Genomic DNA, 17,476 nt, shown 5'->3' on the forward strand with positions numbered 1-17,476 from the left:
TAGTTGTAGATACCCTGAGAGGGAGAGTGGAGATTGGCTATTGTGGGCCAGGGGTTACTGCCCCCCACTCTGTGGTTTGGACAGGACCTGTGATATTTGGATGGCCTAGGGCCTGGTCCTGGCTGTGGATGACTAGTGTGTACCAGTGGGGTACCCTAGTTGTGCCAGAGAGCTTTTGTTGAGAGAAATCGATGTGGGTTCAGAGTGGCGAAAAACAGGAGGGTGTCCCTGCCGTGCGGGCCCGTGTCCGTGTTTTGTCGCCCAAAGCAAGGAAGCCCATCAGTGGAGTGATTGGTCTACCCTGCGTTTTGGCTGGAAGGGGGTTGTGTTGGACCTGGCCCTTTTGGCAGGTTCACCCCGAAACTTTTTGCTTTTTCCTAGCCTGTTTCTGGAACCTGGTGTTGGTGATTTTAGGCCTTGGCGCACTTTTTCACTGTGGTACAGTGTAAAGTGTGTGAGCTCTCTGTGTATGTGTGGTGAGTGACCTTCCCTCCCATAGGAATGAATGGGGAATATGTATGCCCATGGTAGTTCCTGATGTGTGGGGAGTGCAGGGTTGAGTTCGATATGTGCGAACTCGTGAGATTGAATGCTGCGTAATGGTGTATGCGGCATGGTTGTGTCTAGTCTAAAAGTGCCACTTTGAGAAGTTGGCATATTTGTGTAATTTGTGCCTGCTTGTGGATTGACTGTCTGGTTTGAGGGTGACAGGGGCTGCAGAGCCCCAGGAGGTTGTCTGAGTCAGCCCGTGGATGAAAGGCAGCATCTGCTGCCAAGGAAGTGGGTGGAGATAGCACCTGAGAGTGAATGAGGCTGTGCCTGCCTGCCACAATGCTGGCTCCACCTCCCCGCTGGGCGACTGTCACCTCTGTCCCTGATACTGAAAGGACTTCCCTATAACCAGTTCTAGCTGGTTCTCACACTGCCTGCACAAAGACTTCAAAGACTTTTCTCTGTATAAGAAGGGGCTGTGTCCCCTTCCAAAATGTTCTTGTTTTTGGACTTGAATCCACCAGGGGCGTGCTGCTGCTTGGGCCCAGGGGAATCCCTGGGCCCTGCCCAGCCCCTGGATACCTGCTGGACTTGTCCTGGACCCCTGATGGACTTGTCCTGGACCCCTGAAGGCCTTTTTGCTGGACTTTGCTGCCCAGGACGTTTGGGGACCCCGTTGCCTGGCTCTCCTGCCCCCTTCACTCATGGGGGCTGCTTTAGTGCTTATAGCGCTGGGAGAGCGCTTTATTTTTGACCCATAGCGAGCGTGTCGCTATCACACATTTTGCGTGAGTTTTGGCAGGTGCCTACCCTGCTTGGCGCCCGATTCGTGTTATGTTTTATTTTATGGGTGCCACCCCATTTATTTAATTAATTATCGGGTGCTCACCCCGTTTCTCCTATTAGTTATCTGGCGAGGGTGCCCACCCCTCATTCTGCCCCCTTCGTTTCACCGCCGCGGCCCGAGACGTTTAGATAATGGCCGCTGGAGATGCCGCGCTGTGATTGGCGGGCCGCTGGAGGCTCGCCCTGGAAGGCCGTGCTCTGACTGGGCCGTTGCTGAGGGCCTGGCCGTGGAGCCGCGCCCTGATTGGCTGACTCCTCGAAGAGCCGAAGCGTCACGAAGGGCACGCTGTGCGAGCCGCGCTGGTATAGGTCCAGCGCTCGCGTCTCACCCTGAGAGGTGCCGCCACCAGAGGAAAGGAAGCTGCCTGCCGGGTTCACCCGGGGCTCCCGAGGGAAGGGAGAGCCCTGGGGAGAGAGAGAAGTCCGGCGCGAGGGGAGCGAGGCTCCCAGAATGGAGGGAGAGCCCGAGAGATGAGGAGCAGCAGCCGCAGTCAGCTGGTGAGTGGGGCCGGGAGAGGAAGTTAAGAGGCGCTCTGCCGGTGCCTTCACCCTGAGCGGCCCCACTTGATAGCGGGCCGCTCCCACGGTTGCGGGGCAATTGTTCTTTGGAGTCCCCCAGAGGGGGGGCTCCACCGAAGGCGCCAGTTTGTTAATTGAGCCCCGAGAGGCTCCCGCAGTCCCCCTTGATGTGTGAAGAGGCCCGTGGGGCATCGCTTGATGCTGAGTCCCCCGAGCGGGACTCCAACGGCCATATATAGTTTCAGAGCCTGTGTGGCTCCAGTATTTGGCCGCAGTGTGATGTCAGAGCCTGTGTGGCTCCAACGATTGAGCGCAGTTCTGTCCCTGAGGGCTAGTGAGAGCCCTGCCGCAGTTCTGCATCCCAGCTGCCCAGCAATTAGTGGGCAGCTGCACCGTTTAGGTTTTGAGTGTTCCCAGGTGCACAGCAAGTAGTGGGCACCTGCCACGTTTAGGCCCCTGACTTTTGGACTACAGGGCGTCCTAGCCCCAACAAGGCCAGTTGGCCTAGGGACTGCCGCAGGTGGTGGCTTATGTGAGTTTTTGCACAATTGTGTGGTTTTTCCTTGCACCTCTGAATGTTTAGGCAACATGTGTCTTTGCGCTATTGAGTTGTGTTTTCTTTCCTGGCACCTCTGAATGTTTTCGTGCATCATGTGTCTTCCTGGATTTTACACCTCTGAATGTTTTATGCATCATGTGTCTTCTTTCCTTACACCTCTGAATGTTTTATGCATCATGTGTTTTCTTTTTCCCTACACCGCTGAATGTGTTTTTGATGCATCATGTGTAATGTGTTCTTGCTTCTACCCCTAAATGTATTTTATTCTTAGGTGGTTGTGTTTTGCCTAGTATAATTTATACTAGAGAGGTTATGTGTCCATGCGTGATCTAGGCCTATGGTTATTAGTATTGCGTAGTGTGTACCTACCTTTACCAGTAGTTACTGGTTGGGATTTATAACTGTTATTTTGTTTTATATCTTATTTTCTATGATCTACAATATTTCTATTTCTAAAAGTGTTGATTCTGACAGTGGCCCATGTGGCCCTGTCCTGTAAATAATCCCTTGTGAATATTGCCCGTGCCAGTTGGCACAATGTACATGTGTGATTTCTATCTGCTGTGTTTTGACAATACAAAAGTTATTTTTATATGACCTTGTGTGGAGTTCCTTTTGTGGTGTGCCTAGGATGTTGTTGCTGTTGTGTGCTGGCGCAAATGCTTTACACATTGCCTCCGAGTTTAGCCACACTGCTCGTGCCAAGCTACCAAGGGGGTGAGCAGGGGTTATCTTGGCGTGTGACTCCCTCGCCCTGACTAGAATGGTGGTTTCTGCCTGGCTTTGGCGTCAGCCTTAGCCTACCAGAAATAGCCAGTTCTAACAGCGCATTATCACCCAGAGGTCTCTAAGCGCTGTGTAGAGGGTGCACCAAAGCCGGGAGTAGTGAGCGGAGAGCTGCTTAGATGTTGCCCCAAGCCTCTGAGAATAGCAGCGCCTTCAGCTGGGGAATGGATGTCGAGAACGCTCTCCCGCCCATAGAGGACAGGTTGAAGAGGGGTCAAACCAGTAGGTTGGCTTCTGCTGATCGAAGCGCCCTCCTAGGGACGTAGTTGGTCAGGCGGTCCTTGATGTATCTAGGCGCTTGGCCATACAACGATTTATGTGTAATGCAGAGACCTTTGAACTTGATTCTCTGCCTGACTGGGAGCCAGTGTAATTTGCGTACAAAAGACGTGGCATAAGCCCGTCTTGGTTTAGTAAAGATAAATCTGGCTGTGTCATTCATGAAAACCTGTAGTCTGGCCAGTAGTTGTTGTGGAATGCCACAGTACAGGGAATTGCCATAGTCCAGACGCGACAGGATCAGAGCCGAGACCGCCTGTCTAAGAGTGGTAAAGGTGAGGAGTGGGGACAGTTTTCGCAACTGTCTCAGCAGTCCGACACAAGTTCCAACGACTGCCGACACCTGTTGTGCCATGGATAGTTCGTCATCAATCTTGATGCCCAGGCTTTTCACGGCCACGGCTGGTTCTGGAAAAGGGCCAACTTCCTTGGGCCAGAAGAGGTCTTTCCAAGAGTTGGAGGCTGTAGTGACCGCCAGTACCTCGGTCTTATCGGTGTTTATCTTTAGAGAGTTTGCCACCATCGAGTTGACAGTAAATTTTAGAATGTTTTTCATCTTTAGGTGAGCTGATGGTGAACTGTCAATCTGGACAATGATTTGGGTATCATCGGCGCAGTTATAGATCCGACACTCCATCTGATTCAATGCGGAGATCCGGGGCTCTCAATAAGCGTTAAAGAGCAGAGGCGAGAGTGCTGAGCCCTGAGGGACTCCACATGATAGGGTGGCCGGATTGGACACCAGGTCGGCTAGCTGGACTCTCTGTGAACGGTCTTTGAGAAAGGAGGTGAGCCAGGCAAGCGCTGTGCCCTGGATTCCTTGATCCGTAATCCGCGACAATAGTTGGTCATGATTGACCGTGTCAAATGCCGAGGATAGGTCTAACAATACCAGGGCACATGGCATTTTTTATCAGCCCTTGATCAGCCCTGAGTCTCAGATCATCCAGCACGGAAAGCATGACTAATTCTGTGCTGTGATGGGCCCTGAAGCTGGCCTGATTCGATTCTAGGAGGTGATTGTCTTCAAGGTGGTGAGAGAGAGACAGTAGAACGTGCTGTTCAAGTATTTTGGCCAGAAAAGGCAGCTGTGAAATTGGCCTAAAATTTTTCAGGTTCATGGTGTCTGCGCCAGATTTCTTTAAGGGCGGGATAACCTGGGCCTCCTTGAAACTGACCGGGACCAGCCCTGATTCTAGGGATTGGTTGAGGAGAGAAAGCACCTCATCCTCAATTCCCGGGAGGGCCATTTTGAAAATCTGGGGTGGACAGGGGTCCGCTGGTGAGCCTGATTTCACCCGGCCCATAAGTGTGGTCAGGGACTCCTTAGTGAGTAGTGGCAGGGCGGTTAGGGGGTTAGTGAACATCGGGGTGGGACGGTAGGGCCTGTAGGACAGGGGAGCGTTGGCGTGCGATGTATTTCTGTCATGTATTTTCCCCGAGAAGAAGGACTGGAATTTGTGACAGTCTTCCCTGCTAAAGGAGGGTTTTTGCCCCTTGTCCTTTCTTAATTCATTCAGGACCCTCAAGGTTTCTTTCTGAGGATTGGCTGCTGCCGCAATCTTGGTCTCGTAGAATTTAGCCTTTCGTGATATAATGGCCTTCTTGTACGAGGCAAACATTAATACGTAGGCTGTCTGGGCACTGGGTTCGTAGGCTATGCGCCAGGCTCTCTCGCACTGGCGTAGTGCTTGTTTCAGTTCCCTGAGTGCCTCGTTGAACCAAGGTGCCCCTTTCCCTTTGTTTATGATTCTGACCCTGCAAGTTGGTGCCACGACATTGATGGCCTCCTTGATCCTTCGTGAAAGGGCGGCACTATCAACTTCTAGATTTCCCTTTGATGAGGGAGATGTGCTAGGGTGGAGTAGGGTGTCTACTAACACATCTGCATTAATCTTGTTCCAGCTCCGCAGTACTTTCCACTCTGGGCGAGCGTTAGTCGCTCCTCTGGGAGGGTGAGCCGGCCCTGGATTAGGTGATGGTCCGACCAGGAGCAAGGGGAGATGACAATGGGGCTGGACAGTGGGTGGGACGACCAAACCAGGTCCAGTGTGTGGCCCTTCTCATGCGTTGGACCCACCACCATTTGGCATAGTTCTAGAGAGGAGAGGACCTCTTCCAGCTGCTTTGCCTGGCTGTCTTTCGGGGAGATCTCCCAATGGAAATTGAAATCCCCCATCACCACTACACATTGATAGCGAGAGCGTAGGTCGTGGACTACTTCCAGGAAGGGTTCCATGAAATCCGGCGGCATGCGCGGTGGCCTATAGACAATTAGTATTACAAAACAGTCCGTTGGGGAACAAAACTTAACCCCCAGCACATCGGCACCCTCAATGCTTTCTGCGCAGAGGGTTTCTGTCTTGAGTGAGCAGTTGTAGAGAATAGCAACTTCCCCCCCTTTCGCGCTACTAGATCTGTTGTGGTGGATAGCTGTGAAATTTGGTGGGAGCGCGCCTACCAGGTCCGGGGTTGAGGACTCTTCCAACCAAGTTTCCGTGATACCTAGAATGTTCAGGTTATCCTCTTGGAGGAGCGTAAAGACCTCGAGGCTGTGCTTCTGGAGTGAGCGGATGTTGAGCAAGGCAAAGCTACACCCTTGCGAGCTAACCGTCTTCGCCGGCCGAGGGGGGTGTGTGATGTGGTTTATACACGTGGTGCACAGCACAAGCTTCACTGAGTTACCTGCGTCCAGCCCACGGCACAGGGAATCAGTCACGGTGAGGAGTGCCGTGTCTGTGCTATGGCCTGGACGAAAGCCAGATTGGGAGGACTCTAGGATTTGGTTGGATTCTAAGTAGGTAACTAGTTGTTTTTTTTATTAGACTTTCAAGCTGTTTACCCAGAAGAGAGAGCAGAGATATAGGTCGGTAGTTGGTCAAAGATGTTTGATCCAGGGTGGTTTTTTTGGGATAGGACGTACACATGCCATCTTCCACTCAGGTGGAAAGGAGCCTGTTTTCAGCGAGCAGTTAAAGATCTTCAGGATTGTCGGGGCAAGGTAATTGGCCAGTAGAGACCTTCTTTTTGGGGGGCCAATGTCCAGAGGGGAACCTGGCTTGGTTGTCGTCAGAGAGCTACGAATTTCCTCCAGGGTGAAGGGCGCAAAACTGTCTAAGATGTAGGGAGACTCCTTCAACTGATCCCTTTCGGGCCAAATGGTCCCTACTTCTGTTGAAGTAAGGAGGTGAAATTTTGCATAAATGTGAGAGATTTTCTCCTGAAAAAAATTGGCAAGTGAGTCGCAGAGTTTCTGGGATTCAGAGGAGGGCAGAGCACATGCCTGGGGGTAGTAAAGTCATGAACCTTATTAAAAAGAACTTTAGAGGAGTTGCCAGCCTGTTCAATTTGATTAATGATAGAATAACGCCTTGCAAGTTCAATATGATGATGATAACAGGATAGGGCTGGTTTATCAAGATCCTTATCTTGAGGCTTTTTGCTTCTACGCTAGCGCCTCTCGAAGGGGCTCATTAGATTGCGGGCAAACATGAGTCTGCCCACCATCATTGCGGTGTTTGGGACCGCCCGCCAGACATGCGGCGGTCCCACCACTGCAATCACGATGCACCTGCCAGTATGGCGGGCGCATCCAGGGGATTTGGCATTGGGGACGGTGCTGCTTGCTTGCAGCAATGTACGCGATGTCAAAACGTAATGCTGTGCATTTCCCTGTACTACGTGGCAGGCACCACGCGGTGCCTGCCACGCAGGGCAGGGAAACCCAGTGCAGCAACACCTCCCCCCAAGACAAGGGGGGCCCGCAACGGGCCCCCACACCACAATTCCCGCCAGCCTTTCCATGGCGGTTTCACCGCCATGGAAAGGCTGGCTGACGCCAGCATAGTAATCCCCGGTCCAGTCCGCTCCGCCAGGCAATCCTAATGATTGCCTATGGCAGAAGCGCGGCGAGCGGTCTTTGCGCCTTCCACGCTTGCGGAACGAATTCCCCCATCAACCTAATGTGGCGGGGGAAATGTGCAATCAGATGGCGGAGGGCCCGCCACCGCACGGCTGGTGGTGGCGGGCCTTCCGCCATCCTAATGAGACCCTAAGTTCTTACAACTTGATTTTTCTAGTTTTAGCTCGGAGGAGAACCAGGGGGACGAAGGTCGATTTTTTGGAGGGCCAGTGGTTTTTATAGGGGACTGTGGCGTCCAGGGCTTTGATTAGGGCCATATTAAAGGACTCCAATGAGTTAGTGACCTCTGGGTTGTTTTGCGGCAGGCTGGGGAGAAAAGCAGGCCCAAAAGCCTCAGGAGTAAGGGCTGGTCTACTATTACTCTTAGTGATGGAAGGATGCAAAGACTGAATGTAAAAAATGATTGCAAAATGATCAGTTCAGGTGAGGGAAGTTGGAACCTTACATTAAAAAAATTCAGTATTAGAGAGCATAGAAAGATCACTGTGTGCTTTGTGAATTCAGTTTTTTTGATCCTGTTAGAAATCTTCTCCCCAATTCACAGCTCTCGTTTGCAATCCCCCTTATGATCAAGCCCACGACTGGTGGCCAGGCACTTCGGGGCAGATTTATGTTAACTGGCGCATCCTCAGGGATGCGCCAGTTAATGTGCGCCACAGTGCGCCACAGCTCCGCCACCCATGGTGCGCCGCATTTCTAATGCGGCGCACCATGGGGCAAAAACGGCACAGATGCGTGACGCATCTGTGCCGTAAAGGTGGCGCATTGCTGGAGTTGCATCGCTAGCGCGACGCAGCTCCAGCAAGGCTCGGGGGTGCCCTATCTTAACAATGCTGCGTCAAGACCTACGCCTGCTTCAAGCAGGCGCAAGCTTTTGACGCAGCATTGGCCTGAAAGTGACTGAGTGAAATCTCATAGATTTCACTCAGCCACTTTTGCGAGGCGCACCTGCCCCGGAACGCCCACCCTGCGCCGGAACGTCCACATGTGGCGCAGGGCTTTACAACGTGACGCATCTGCCTAGATGCGTCACGTTGTAAATCGTTCGTAGGGATGCGCCACGTTTACGCCGCCTTGCGTGACGCAACGGCAGCGTAAACGTGGCGCAAGGGCCTCATAAATCTGCCCCTTCCTTTCCAAGTTCCCTAGCTCTGGAAGACGGTTCGAGGAAAAGCTATCAAGACTTTTTTTAATCTTGCTAATTTTGCTTTGTTTAGTCTTTTCACAAGTGACAATTCTTACAAATAGCACTACAATGCTTCTTCCAGGTGAAAGAGTGCGCTTAAAAAATATACCCTTCATTCATTAAAAAACCTGTACATCGACATTCTTCATGGATTAGCTGTCACACAGTACCAGAAATACTGTCACATCCCTAACCTCTGACATTTTCACCATTGACAGCACTGCCACACCATCCAGAAGCAATTCCTGACTTATATTTCGTAAACGCTTTGACTGCTAACTCAGTTAGTCTGTTGTTATTCCATGTGCAAAAAATGCTGATATCATCATGGGCGACAACTTTGTAAGCTTACATGTTTATGTTAATATGGCCCCCTGGGAGTGTCAGATTTGCGTCTCCAAAATGTGTTTTATTTTATAAAAAATCCAAGGGATTTGACCATTGATTAAAAGACGTTTGCGGCAGAATTATTGCTAGTGGTAAAGCCAGATTGCCGAGTACCCTGCTCTCAGTCGGAGGGTTGATTCCAGAAGCTGACTTAGAGTACATATCTTGTCTTGTTACTGCGGCACAGCACTGATAAGGAATTGCTCCAGCCAGCTATTCAAAGGCATGCTGTTCGATCCATCCAAAGAAACTCGCAAGGAAGATTTGCTACCTAATACTTTAGCTAAGGTTTAGTATTGCACTTAAAATAGCTTTACGGTCGTAGGCTGTCAGAAATTTGTTAACAATGTTGAAACTTTTATCTTGTTTTTGTTGACAGTTACATGTTCAACTACTTTCATTTTTGCCTTCTGTGTGGTTATCGTATTGTATGCAGTAAACTGAGGATTTTACAATAAACACTTTAAACTACATGTCTCAATTTTTTCTTTGGGTGTTATTTATAAAGAAAAGATTGTAGGGATGGCCAGTGTCTCTGAACGCATACAGTGGGACCTGAAAACACTGCATTTGCAGGTTTCAATCGATTTGTGTTTAGGGCAGTCCACCCGACTTTCTAATTCAATGTTGATGTATTGAAATAATTCCTTGCACCAGAGAGTTATAAAGCTGAACCCCTGTGGCTTTTGGTACCCCACAGACTAGTACTCTAACACTACTAACAGCAATTTCAAACTCCTCAAACACTATCACTCTTGTACTACGGGCACCACTCCGTTCGAACACTTGCAGTCAAACATAACAACAGCAATCTTACATCACCAACAAGACCCTCACCACCTTCAGATACTACAGTCATACTCTACCAGAAGTCTCCACCACAACACTCAGAGATTAACAGGCAGAGACTTCCAACAACAATCCCAACCCTTACAGACTGGCAGTCATTCACTACCAGTGCTCTTCTTACACCTCCCAAAAAGTAGCAAAAAAATAAGCAAAAACTCACTGAAATTGCCTCTTTTCTGATTTGTGAGTTTATATGTGTGGTATCTCGGATGAGCAGGTGGTTGTAAACAAGGAGATAACATGAATGATGAATGATAAAAGTGAATGGATGATTGATGAATGCACAAATGAGTGCCTGCGTGCTTGGACTGGTGGATGAATACTGAATGGATGGAAGCATCCAAATACTTTGAGTTATAAAACAGCTCTATAACTTTAACAATATTTGTGTATATTTGCTGTTTCAATTAATCATTGCCTGAAGCCAGTTAATCTTTACAATGCATTACATAAATGAGCTATATTACAACACTTGGAAACATATACATTAGCAAAACATTCAAAAAGTCATTGCACTTTCACAATTCAAGATTAACAAAAATAAAATCTTTTATTTCAGAAAGAACCCTTCTCCCTCTTGAGCCAGCACATAGACACATTACTCATGTTTTCTATGCTGTACATGTCGTTCTGCAACGACATCCCACAAAGAGCATACTTGCCTGCCAATATCCATCAGAGGTCCCTTTTGGGTGTATCGGAACTTAAATTGATAAGACTCAATGAATTGCTGCAAAACAAATAACGAAGTTACAGCACTCAATGACAGGTTCTTCTGTGCTGCTTTTTTCATAAAAATACTTTCTTATGTAAATCTCCACGTATCAACTTGCCAAATGTAAGAGGTAATACACTAGTAGCATTTTTGAAGAGCATCAGAAGAGATGGATACTGAATGCATCCTGACAACCATGTGAAGAGGTGCAAGCTTTTAGGGTAAAGCAAATCATAAATAAGGTTTCATCACACAAGGGTTCACATTGGAAAACTGTTTTTTCACTGAAGTTCCCTCAATAAATTGGCAGTACAGCTGCACGGAAAAACTCAGGATTCTCACATCCATTTTGATTAGGCAAACCATAGGTTGCCCACCAGCAGAGCCTCATTTGGCTGCACTAGTGCAAAACGTTGACCTGATAGCCGTACACCAATGATTTGCTAGGCCATCTCACAACCTCCTAGCACTATTTGGTCACATGCAGTAAATCCATAATTATGTTATTACTGTAGCCACAGAATTGCATAAATCCATTGGTCTCACCTTTTTTTAATCTTTTACCAATAATTTAGTTTTGAAAGATAGGTCAAAACTAAAGTATTTAATTGCAAAAAGTACTCATTGATATGGGTACTTTGCATAAAACAACCTTTTCAATATAACTAACTCATGATAAACATGAAATATACAAAATATAAAACTATAATGGACAACCTGTGTTTTATGGTTAAGTATTGTAATCTTGTGGTATATATATCTCATGCAAAATCTGTCAAATTTTATTGAGAGATGTGCACTCTGGAGCCAAAGTCCAAAACACAGAGTTCTGTTCTTGCCTATTAAATTAGAATTGCAGTAATTTACAGCTCTGGAATATGCATCTCTCAGTTATATTTGCCTAATTTGCATGAATTGAACATGGTTCCTCCTGCTCTGTATAGAATCATAGTTAGGGTTAACCCAGGAGATCCATAAGGAGATTTGCAAATATATCACCTAGTAGCGGTGGCCACTGGGTAGTTATAGTTAAGTTAGCTGTTCCACAGGAAAAGCGTCTTTTGTGTTGCTAACAACTTTGGTACCATTTGACGAACCTCCATACAACTTTTCAAACAGGTGCTACTTTTTGACTAGTTTGTGCATGGAAATTTCGGTGTTATCCATCAAGCGGGGCTCAGAAAAATGGGGAGTCCCGAAAAGCTAAATTCTCATGCATTTTCCATAGATTTCTTTAGACAAGACTACAGCAAAAACTGCTGAATGGAATTACACCAAATTTGCCAAGAAGTTCTATCTTTATATTGTGCTTTTTGGTAAATCCATTCAGTAGTTTTTTTTAGAAATTAATGTTAAAAAATAGTAGTATATCTGGATGGTTCGGTCCGCAATTGGCTCGAGAGAATCTCGTGGGAGAAGCAATTTAAAAATAGAGCATTCTGATTGGCCCAGTGAGCTTTATTTTCCTCAATCTCGCTCCAGTAGGAGTCCATTAGGACCAAGCGCTCTGATTGGCTACCAGCAACATCAGAAAAATGTAGCTGACAGCCATTGCAGGACTCAAGGACTTAGGAGCCGATTACAATGGCAGGCGGACTCGAGTCTTCCCTCCATCGTTGTGGTGACTGGGAACGCCCGCCAGTAATGCGGCGGTCCTGCACGTTGTAGAACGATGTGACCGCCACCATGGCAGTCGCATCCAGACCATTTAACATTGTGGTGAGTGCTGCTGGCTGCAGCACACGCCGCAATACTAAACAGCCATGTCATACATTTCCCTGCACTACGTTGCAGGCACCACGTGGTGCCTGCCACATAGTGCAGGGAAATGTAGGGGGTACCTCCAGTGCACCACCACCCCCCAACACAAGGGGGGCCACAAAGAGCCCTGAAGACAATCCCTGCCAACCTTTTCATTGCAGTTTCACCACCATGGAAAGGCTGGCTTGAGTTAGCATTGTAATTTGGTGGACGATGCCACCTGGGCACCGCCACCATTTACAACATGCAGGCCGGTCCACCAGGCAATTGGTCGCAAAGACCGCCCGCCATGGTACCTGAACAATTCCCCCCACCATCGTAATTTGGCAGGGGAAAATTGCTGTCCGATGGCGGAGTGCCTGCCACTGCACGGCTGGCAGTGGCGGGCCTTCCGCCATCGTAATAGGCCCCTAAGTCTCCAGTCCTGAAGTAAAAATCAAAAGTAATATAAGGGAGTAGGGCAGGGATACCCTGAACCCCTATGCCCCATGGGGAGGACCCAGAGGAAATACCCTGAGGCCAAAAACAAAAATAATTAGCAATAATTACTGCAAACTCGCGGGATCGAAAGAAAGTAAAAGTCAACAAAATGGCAACTGGGCAGCATTCATTAAGTTTAGGCGTATTCAATAAGGGGAGAGGGACTGCATGCCCTCCCTCTTCCAGCCATAAAATGCACTGGGAAGCTCACCCTGGGGCCAAAATCTGCATATGGAGTGGGTGCACACGGGCCCCTCCCCTTTAATAAAAAAAAAGAAAAATAGCCCTGGGGGATGGAGTCCCCAAAGTCATAAAAGGCTCAGGGAAGGGGGCAATGCTGCCCCACTCTCCTTTAATTTAGGTAGTGACTCTGGAGGATCGGGACCCCGGGGCCTAACAAAGCTCGGGGAAGGAAGAACGTGCCGCCCCCTGCCTTTTAATTAAAAAAAACTGACCCAGGGTGATTGAGTCCCCAGGGCCTAATAATGCTAGGGAGGTGGCGTAACGCAAACCCGTCCCCTTTAATTAAAAAAGAAAATACCCGGGATGGAGCCCCATGGGACCTAATAAGGCTCAGGATGGGGGGGACCACCGCGCTCATCCCCTTTCAGTGTCCCCGGGGCCTTAAAAGGCTGTGGGAAGGGGGCCATGCATCCTCACTGCCCTTTAATTTAAGTAATGACCCTTGGGGGATTGGGTCCCAGGGCCCTAATAAGGCTTGCGGAGGGGAGAATTCAGCTTCCCTGCCCTGAGGGATGCCAAGCGGATCCCTCCCCTTTAATAAATAAAAAAAAAGGCCTTGGGGGCTGAAGTCCCAAGGGGCCTAGTAAGGCACAGGGAGGGGGCCACCGGGCTCCATCCCTTTCATAAAAAAAGGCCAGGGTCTAAGATAAGGCTCAGGGAGGGTGGCCACTTGGCCCTTCCCCCCTTTAAAATAAACAAATCCCTGGGGATGCGCTTAAAATAAGTAAAAAAATAAACATAATATAAAAATACAATTAGAACTAAAGATGAATAATGAAAGAAAAAGAATGAACAATAATTAAAAAGCATTCTACATAAAAAAACATATAAAATAAAGTTATTGAAATAAAAAAAAATGTAAACAATACTAGGGAAGGTGTTTGAGTTTGAAGGGGTCAGATCTACTATTCACACTAGAAGATATAAAAAATATGGAATGTGTAGGACTTTGAAGTGGTCAGATTTTCTAATCTCATTTCAACCTGAGCAATAGTATGGAAATCCTTGGACTTCGCAGGGGTCAGATTTATTATTCCCACTCCAGTATAAGCAACAGTAGGATAAGAGTTGGATTTTAAACTCCAACTGGAGAAACAGGAGAGAAAGTGTTGGACTTTGGAGGGATCAGAGTAACAGTGCCTACTCCAACATAAGCAAAAGTGGGGAAAGTGTTGGACATTGGATGGCTCAGATTTACTATGCCAGCTACTAAATTAACAAAGTATATATAAAAAAATACTAACAAAATATTTTTTTAAAGGTATATGGGAAAATACAAATAATTTTACATTATATGTATAAAATCCTTACATTTTAAAATTAATCTATTAACAATTGACATTATAAAACATTACTGTCAAAAATGTTAACCATTTAAAACCATCATATAAATATTTAACATTTCCCTGCCTTGTACCTACTGTCGCAGGGATCCTGTTCTCCTACAGAACTGTGCATAGAGACTTGGAACCTCAGTGAGTTAGGGTGAGCCAAAACTCACCTTAGTACCCAAAATCCCCTTACCTGACTAGCTACAGTGTCTCATTGGTCATTACAAACTCCCAATACTTAGACAAACCAGAACATGGACTTAGATTACCTCAGGTAACGTGGAACACATGAACACTCTTTCGTTATACAATCATTTCAATTCAAAACAAGGAGTAAATGAGGACGCAAGCATATTTGAAATGTTTATTTACTTATGCAGGGTTCTAAAGCGCAGTATCTTAGATAATACCAGCAAACATATTATAAGAAGCAAAGTAATCAGCATAGTTACTAGTCCATAGAATGCAAAAGGTGACGACATGCTAAAATGCTGAAATTAATCGGGTTTAACAACACCTAATTCCCACCCTCCCTAACTAGTATATTACATTATATCTAAGAAGGTCTCATTGGGTTTTAGCAGGGCGGCCCCATACCTCAAGATCCTAGTGGTAAGGGATCACTTCATCTTCCACCAGCTCTCTGCATGCAAAGCACCATCAAGTGTGTGTGGGTGCGCTGCGTGAAGCAATATAAAACGTGCCCAAAGCCAGAATTTGGCTGCCGCTGCATGTATGTTATGTCTAGGAAGGTGCGAAGATCAGACCTCACGACAACCACTGTGTCGAGTTATCCTTGAAGGCTTCAGCACTCACTGTACAGACGCAGCTCACTAAGCAAAGCTGATATCAGAGCAATAACATGTTATTCTCGTGTGAATCAAAGCGCTCTACTGGGCTCAAAGCTAAAACAACAGTTATGTGTCGTGTGCAAAAGCGGCAGAAAGGAAAAATGGCGTTTAAACTTCTAATAAGCTCATGCTAACTTAACACAGCATATAGGCAAAGCGTATCTATATGACATCCCCCCATGATCCGAGCACGGATAAGACAAGATAAGATAAGGGGCTCATTTTTGAAATGCAGAGTTCAAGAACGATAGTCAGTTAAAATTTGAGGAAGTGAGAAAAAAATATTTTCGTCACTCAAAAAACCAAAATCTCACCATCTTGACAATTTACCGTTCAATTTGAGCAAATTCAATAGGTCTGGGACATGAAAATTTAGTCATTATTCCCCCCAAAAAATATCAAAAAAAGTTCAATGTCATGAAAGCCAATAGGTCTGGGACATGAAAATTTAGTCATAATTCCCCCCCAAAAATATCGAAAAAAGGTCAATGTCAACAAAGGCCTCGATTGGTCTCAGCCCAGGACTGAATATGCAAAATAAGCAGCAATTGCTTCCAAAAGGAAGTTACTGTTATCATCCGAAAACAATTCAGCCATCCAATCTAATAGCGGGAAAGAACATTCATGCTCATCAATTACCGGAGCCTCTAGCACCATCAGAGGACAACTCGTGGGTTCTCAATGAAGCGGTGTGCCAAAAAATCTTGCTCCGCTGCGAAAATATTCCAACGACCCAGTACTCCATGCATTGCTGCCAAGGCCATAATCCTTTCTTCGGAACAAAGCAACTCGTGAGCAACTAAGGGACTCATGAGATGATTAAAATCCACGTCAGGAGAAACCATCTTGCAGAGACACAAATCCAGGGCCCAATCGAAATCGCAGCTCAGGCAATGAAAGACAGGCTGGACACATGTAAATTAGGAAAATCAAAACGATAATCCATACGCTGCACTTAAGGTGGCGAGCGGCAGCGTGCCATAGTATTCAAGCATCCTGTTGCGAAACAGTGCCAGGCGGGACTGTGCGTCTTGAAACACAGGACAGGCATCCATTTTTAACAAAACAAAATATCACCAGAATGCCTGCAGCCAACGACAGTAAAACAGGAAACCCACCAAACAGGCTTGAAAAGATTGAATGGAAGAAAGCAGGAATGACTCCAAATATCTTTTCAAATGAAGTCACAAGACCGCTGCTAACTATTTTTTAAAAATGTGCGAGGCCCAATGTGGATGACGCGTTAAAGATTGTATGAATCAGTTCACTGAAATGCAATGGTAGGTCAGTATTTAATAAAGCTTGCACCTCTGTGCGGGTGTTGGCTATGTGAAGGACAAATGTTTCACGAGCGGGGCAACTTCTTTTTGTGACAATAGAGCTCTTATTCTACTCATTCCATTGATCTCTGCCTTCAAGGTTGGAATTCTCGGCCAGATGGAAACATCCGAGTTCCCATGCGGAGGAAGATACAAATTTTTTTTACAGCAAACCACACGTTCACTGACTGTAACCACATAAGCGATGCCTTTTATTAACCCACAACAATCTTCATTATTTAAAAGTAAATAGCTGCCGTTTGCCAGTAATGTGAAAGTGGGGACGATTGCGGGAACAGGAGTATCTTTCAAAACACAGGCTAAATTAGGCTGTTCTTGGTTGCAAGAGCCGTGCAATTGGATATGTCTACACATTAATGAGTGATCTGGCGTTTCTGTGCGCTCTTCACCTTTGAGATAAACTTCCCTCCCTTCTCTAAGGCATCTGTATGTAAAAGGGAGCGACCAGGCCTCATGGAGGTATGAACTACCCAGTGGCTCCTATCTACCAATGGCAAAATATTTCATACAATTTGTAAATTTAAATAAAGCCAACGGTAACGTAATTAAACCGTGGATAAGCCACGTCGCAGCCGTGTCCTCTGCCACAGAGAATGGTAAAGACTCCAACTTTTCAATGTGTAACATGGAAAAAGATGCATCTCTCATTGAAAGCAAACGCTGCTTGTCAGTCAAATTAAAAGGGGAAAAGAGAGAGGAGACATTCATGTAATTCCAAGGCACCTTTCCGGCCTTAAGTGTCTGCAGGGTCCATGCAAACTGCATAATGGAACGCAATTGATTTTGACCATGGTATAACACAGACACTTCATCTTGCACAATATCAACAACAGACGATACAATATTATCCAATGTGTAAATGCGGGAAGAAAGCATGTTAATGCGGGTAGCCGCCTCAATCTGTGATGTTTTCCAGATTTCATTATAAAC

General features: G+C 46.8%; 1 protein-coding gene across 1 annotated transcript in view; it reads right to left on the reverse strand.

The window, feature by feature from the left end:
• Positions 1 to 17,476, reverse strand: part of LOC144802321 (HORMA domain-containing protein 1-like) — a 1,664,778-nt gene that overhangs the window by 561,791 nt on the left and 1,085,511 nt on the right. Inside the window, exon 9 of the mRNA XM_078671804.1 lies at positions 10,488 to 10,555. Coding sequence (XP_078527930.1) covers positions 10,488 to 10,555 — 68 coding nt within the window. The remainder of the gene's footprint in view (positions 1 to 10,487; positions 10,556 to 17,476) is intronic.

The sequence above is a fragment of the Lissotriton helveticus genome, chromosome 1_2 (genome assembly GCF_964261635.1).
Source record: "Lissotriton helveticus chromosome 1_2, aLisHel1.1, whole genome shotgun sequence".
Lineage (NCBI taxonomy): Eukaryota > Metazoa > Chordata > Amphibia > Caudata > Salamandridae > Lissotriton > Lissotriton helveticus.